The 5,986-nt window shown below is 34.9% G+C and overlaps 1 protein-coding gene across 1 annotated transcript in view; it reads left to right on the top strand.

The window, feature by feature from the left end:
• Positions 1-5,877, top strand: part of LOC104530299 (E3 ubiquitin-protein ligase MYCBP2-like) — a gene marked incomplete at both ends in the record, with an annotated part of 17,738 nt that extends 11,861 nt beyond the window's left edge. Inside the window, 5 exons of the mRNA XM_010174842.1 lie at positions 806-934; positions 3,408-3,540; positions 3,827-3,930; positions 5,092-5,280; positions 5,770-5,877. Of these exons, the coding sequence (XP_010173144.1) occupies positions 806-934; positions 3,408-3,540; positions 3,827-3,930; positions 5,092-5,280; positions 5,770-5,877 (663 nt within the window). The remainder of the gene's footprint in view (positions 1-805; positions 935-3,407; positions 3,541-3,826; positions 3,931-5,091; positions 5,281-5,769) is intronic.
• Between the last annotated feature and the right edge of the window lie 109 nt (positions 5,878-5,986).

Below are 5,986 nucleotides of genomic sequence, written 5' to 3'. Positions count from 1 at the left end.
CAGCCTGAAATTCTCCTATCCTGTTTTATACTAGTATATTCAAATATTGAAGTGAACTGTGTTCCCCCTACCAGGACTGCTGTTGAAAGGATTCTGTTCTAAGCTGCATGAGCAGTGTCATGAAAACCACATGTTCTGGGAGTACAATGGAAACTTGTTCTCAAACATATGCGTATGCATAATCAAAGTCAGTCATTGAGCTCTATTTATACAGATATTTTGAACTGCAAACCAGAACTGTGTTAAATTAAAAAAAAAAAAAAAATAGATCAGTAGAGCAACTTAATTTTATGGTGGATTTCGAAGTTTGTTACTTGGACTGTATTTTCTCCGAGTTATAGATGACCTACAGCTTTGATTAGGTTTTTTAGCAAAGTAAACATACCATGTCAAAGTAATTAAGGGTAAATGTCATGCATGTTGACTGACCTGAGTACTCATATTTCTGAACATTTCTGTTAACATGCCCATAACCCACTGTTACCACATAAATCTTTTCTCAGACTAGTTGAAAATGATGTCTGAACTCTGTTGTTGAAAAACACATTTTTGCTGCATGAAGCAAAATATAAGATGAAGAATAGCAGAAGAACTGATATAGTAAATTGGGGCTTTTTGTGTCCAGGAATAATTATTTAGATACTGATTATTCTAAAGATACAATTAACAATCTAAACAAGCTCTTTATTCCCCCTTATGGATTTGAGGGGATAACTGGGGGGGAGGGAATGAAAACAGATGCTGAAAAGAAAAGAGGGATTTAATAAAGAGATAATTATTTCATTTTTTTTCTTAATTTTTTCAGCCAATGTGTGATAACCATGATGATGGTGAAACTGCTGCAATCATTTTATGTAACGTCTGTGGGAATTTGTGTACAGATTGTGACCGATTCCTTCATCTCCATCGGCGAACAAAAACTCATCAGAGACAGGTAGAGTATACATGGCATCATGTTGTGTGCACTGCATACATTCTATGCATTTCCCCAATTAACTTATAAGCAAAAGGCAGTAGCAAGAACCAAATCTGAAAAGGTATTTTCTTCTCTGTTTGCAATGGAATAGATAAGTTTCCATTTAATTGTTTTTAGTTAAGTTAACTTGTCCTTCGGCTTTTGAAGAAGATTGGAAAATCATGTAGCAGTCCTTAATTCTAACTCTTATGCTACATCAGCTTTCTTCACTCTAGTTCTAACATTGTTTAGGAACATTTTTTAGGAAAATCTAGAAACTGTGTAGACTTTCTTAAGTATAGATTGGTTTTTTATTCCTGTTAAATTATATCTCCTTTACCACTTCTATCATATTAAGTCAGTGCCAATCAACCCCTTCATTTTTACTGTATATACATTTTTTTAATATCCAGGAAGACCACTTTGACAAGTATTCCTACCAGGTCCCTTTTGTCAGTATCCTCTTACTTTTCAGTATTCCTCCAGCTCTCACTGTCTTTTCACAGAGAAAAATGTTGTCATGCCCATAAGCTTGAAAATTTCCTGTTTTCTTTTGATTTTGTTTTTAGGATTGAAATTTCTTTCTTCTTTTACTTACCTAGAGGAGTTTTTAGAAATGGCTTTTTACTCTGCTAATTAGTGTTCCTTTGTGTTTTTCTCTTATCCTCTTCATCTCAAAACCTACATTCTCCTTGAAATATTTTTTTTTCTTATTGAAATGACTGTTGAAGATGCCTTTACTTATGAAACTATGGAACGTTTCCTCTTTCTTGACACTATTTTTCCTTTGTGTTTTTTGTGATCCTTTATTTTCCCCTTTCCCTCTTGACACTACTTCTGTTTGCACAAAGGCTAAAATAATAAGCCCTGTTAATAAAGTTAATTCAATGGAAATCATTCCTCTACTCCCTCTCCTAGAGTGTACCTCCATTTGCTTTTTAGTTAGGATCAGGAAGGGCTTTTGAAGCAGATCTCCTTACCTTGCTTTGATTGTTGTAGAGCAGCCTTGGAGTGCATGAATTGGAATTCTTTTCAAGTGAAACTAAAAACAATTGAATAAGATAGATGCAGGGACACCCTGCTAATGGTCATTCAGTGCAAGGGATCAGCTAGTCTAGGGTATGCGTGATAAACTTCAGATCACCGGCAGAGAGTTTCACTCTACGGATCTTCTTGGTGGCTCAGAATTTACAGCAGACGTGCAGCTTGGAAGTTCCACGTGCATCTGTGATCTTCTATTTCTTAGCCAGAATCCTTGAAATTTTCCTGTTTTGTCATCCCAAGATGATTATTTTATATGTCTACTCTTCTGTCATGGCACAGCACAGTCTAGTCTCATTTATTTTTCTGATTTCTCCTATATAGCCTGTTCAGATTACAGTTGATAAAAAGTAAGTTCTTATCTTATAGAAGTCCTCACATGTCGCCTTTAATCTGTCCGAAATAGCTACTTATCAGATTTTCCTATTTACTTCTGAAAGCATGTTTAAACTTCTACTCTTTATTCACCACCTTTACCTTTACATCTCTCATGTTAATCCCCTCAATTTAAATTTTAAATTCTGTCATGTCCCCTGTCTCCTGTTTTCTGTTAGCTTCCTGGTTTTTGTCCAGCTTCTGTCATACATCCCTCTCTAATGTATTTTCTCTTCCTCCAGGAAAGGACAGCCTTTAAGTTACTATGACCTGCTTATGCAAATCCATTGAAGCAATTGGGATTTTTTTCCTGATTCTAATAAGAATGAAAACAGAGTTTAATTGAGTGTATACATCCACACCCAGGAAAATTCTAATTTATATTGCATTGCAGGTGAAATGAGTGAAAACAGAACTGCCTTCAAAACTTAGGAAAGGAGTAAAATAAGAGATTGTATAAAGTCCACTAAGGATCTCATGCAGTTTTTTAATTTTGCAAAAATGCTGTATTTTCCTCATTGTAGCCAATAGTGTCCACTGAGTATTTATGTGAAACTCAAATATTAATATTACACAGTTAAATAATTGTTATTATATATTACATATTATTAAGACCATAATTATCTTTGTTACTTGATAAGCTACTAGCATGGTTATGTGAAGATATTTCTAACGTTGTCGTGTGCTTTTAATATACTGTGGCCTGCTGGATGAGTTGAGTAGTAGTTATGAAGTCCAAGCTCCATATTTTTTAAATTACAAAAATGTTATGCAGCTCTCTTGTTATCATTGCTGCACTACTGTTTCCCAGACATGTTAGCTCAAGCGTTAATTTTATGTATTTCTACTTTTAAAAACACAAAGCCTTTATCTGTCCATTCTGCAATATGTACAAATTATGGAATGCATAAAAAAAACCCCAGCTTGCAGTAGGCAAACTCTGCAGAATCTATAAAATATCTGATGAAAATCCAAAGAGACAGTGCCAAGAATAACGCAGAGATGCTCTTTATTATGTGTTTGGTTAACCTAACAGGTATTCAAAGAAGAAGAAGAAGCAATCAAAGTTGATCTCCACGAGGGTTGTGGTAGGACCAAACTTTTCTGGCTGATGGCATTAGCAGATTCTAAAACTATGAAGGCTATGGTGGAATTTAGAGAACAGACAGGTAAAAACACAACTGTTACTTCTTGCTCTTTATCCTGATTATTTTTACCTTTTACATGAGCATTTGTCAAAAAAAAAAAAAACAAACCATACAGTTGGGGTTTTGACCTGCTTTAGAGCAATGCTTTTAATTGTTTATTAATAAAAATAAAATAGTTTGACTGCATAAGAATTGCTGGTTCTCTGGTTGTTTTCTCTGATTGTTGTTCAAATGTCTGTTGTTAGCATATCAGTCCCTTAAGTTTCATTGCAGCAGTCTTTGGTTTTGTTTACTTTTGCGGACCTAGGCAAACCGACCACCAGCAGTTCTGAAGCGTGTCGCTTCTGTGGCTGTAGGAGTGGAACAGAATTATCGGCAGTGGGAAGCGTTTGTTCTGATACCGATTGCCAGGTGTGTATTAACAAATATCAATCATGGTGAATTAGGTAAGCAGAAGGGACAGAAGCATCAAATAGATTCCTTATTTTGAGTACACCTTGTTCACCCCTGTGGTCCATTTTAAATCAGACCTCTCATATGCAAAGGTTGGAATATTTAATATTATATTGATATTCAAATAATTATGAGTTTGTAAATGTTTAATTTAATTACAGGCTATAAACACTAATAGTCAAACAAAATACTAGGTAGTTTATTATCTTTGAAAGTATCTCAGGTTTTCACAGTAGTGTTCCAAGTATGAAGTAAAATATACACTGTTAACATGAAGTCTAGCATACTGGAAAGCTTGATGGAAGTAGTTTGTGTAACAGCCTGTTTATTATGTGAGCATAGAACACTTAAGACTTGGCCAGGTTTGTCAACTGTATCCATGTCCCCTGAGTGTTTTTGTGCCCTACAGTACATGCACAATTGGCAGAGGGCCAAATCCTAACCAGTTTCTCATCCCATCCTGTTTATTTTTGTTTATGTGTGGCAAATTTGTCTTCTCTCTTAGCCTATTGAATATGTTCTATTATTGATAATTAAGTTCTATTTGTTGATAGCTTCTGGGAAACTTTTATAAGTTTTCTACTTACTAGGGATTAGGAATTAGAGGTGGTTAAAATACCATTTCCATACATAAAAGTGCTTTATGCTGGTTAATGATCAGCTCATAATGTGTTCTTCAGAGTGGGTTGCTTCATACTTTACCTGAAGAACCTAAATTGGCAGATACCTTAAAGGCTGTTAACAGAGGGCAAGCAGTGTTTCTGCAGGAGGCAATTAATATACAAAATACACATGGAAAATTAAAGAATATTTCTCTTTATATTAAAATTTATATATTAATTAATCTATATATTAAAATTCAAAGTTAAAATTTAAAAATTATGGCTTCATTATACCATTGCTATTCAGGAGTAGCGTAAGCAAATGGAGGTATCAGTTCTACTTCAAGTACACAAAATGTGCAGTTTTTCCCCAAGTACCTGCTGCAGCAGTAGACAACATGAATCATGATTCTTTCATCTCAGTTTATTGCACAAAGCAGCAATCCTTCAAAAAGCGACACTATAGCAAACTGTTCAGTGGAGGGGAAAAAAAAGATTAATTATTTACTTTTAATAGGAGTATGCTAAAATTGCCTGCAGCAAGACACACCCCTGTGGTCATCCATGTGGAGGCGTTAAGAACGAAGAGCACTGTTTGCCATGCTTGCATGGCTGTGATAAGAACGCTACAACTCTTAAACAAGATGCTGATGACATGTGCATGATCTGCTTTACTGAAGCACTTTCAGCAGCACCAGCTATCCAGGTTTGTCTTTTGTTTCCTCCTTTTAAGAGATTATGTTTGTGATGTTAAGTGTGGAAGAAGTTAAAATACAAAGTCCCTCAAATTGTACTCCTAAAAATTTCAAAACGGGCATCGTAACAATGCAGAAGTTACTTAAAAAGCTTTATTTTAGTCTGGCATTACTGCTATTTCGAGAAAGCAGATTGTCTCAATTCAGTTTCCTGTGTTGATTTAACATATATGGTATTTTATAAATGAGAAAAACAACTGAGATAATTAATAGATATAATTCACACATATTTCCTATATCCACTGGTGGGTTTGGAGTGGAAAGGTTATGATTTTAATGACCATTTTGTATTATTTTTAAGAAGAAAATAAAGGTCTTTTAGGATTAAAAATAAATTAATTTTGGAATTTATATATGTTGCCGCTTAAAAGCAAGTAACAACTTCTCTTTTAGTGGTTGATGTCACTTCAGTGCTCTCTAACACGTATTCTTTCCTAAAGCTGGACTGCAGCCACGTTTTCCACTTGCAATGCTGTCAGCGAGTACTAGAAAACAGATGGCTTGGGCCAAGGATAACTTTCGGCTTTATGTCCTGTCCTATTTGCAAGGTAAATGAGCTCTGTGTTCACTGCCTAGGTCACACAAGCTACCTAATACTGTCTTTGGTTTTCCTTTGTGGGTTTTTTGGGTGGTTTCTTTTTTGTTGTTTTTTTTTTT

This window comes from Antrostomus carolinensis, unplaced genomic scaffold (genome assembly GCF_000700745.2).
Source record: "Antrostomus carolinensis isolate BGI_N321 unplaced genomic scaffold, ASM70074v2 scaffold9339, whole genome shotgun sequence".
Lineage (NCBI taxonomy): Eukaryota > Metazoa > Chordata > Aves > Caprimulgiformes > Caprimulgidae > Antrostomus > Antrostomus carolinensis.
This window is presented reverse-complemented; position numbering and strand designations above follow the sequence as displayed.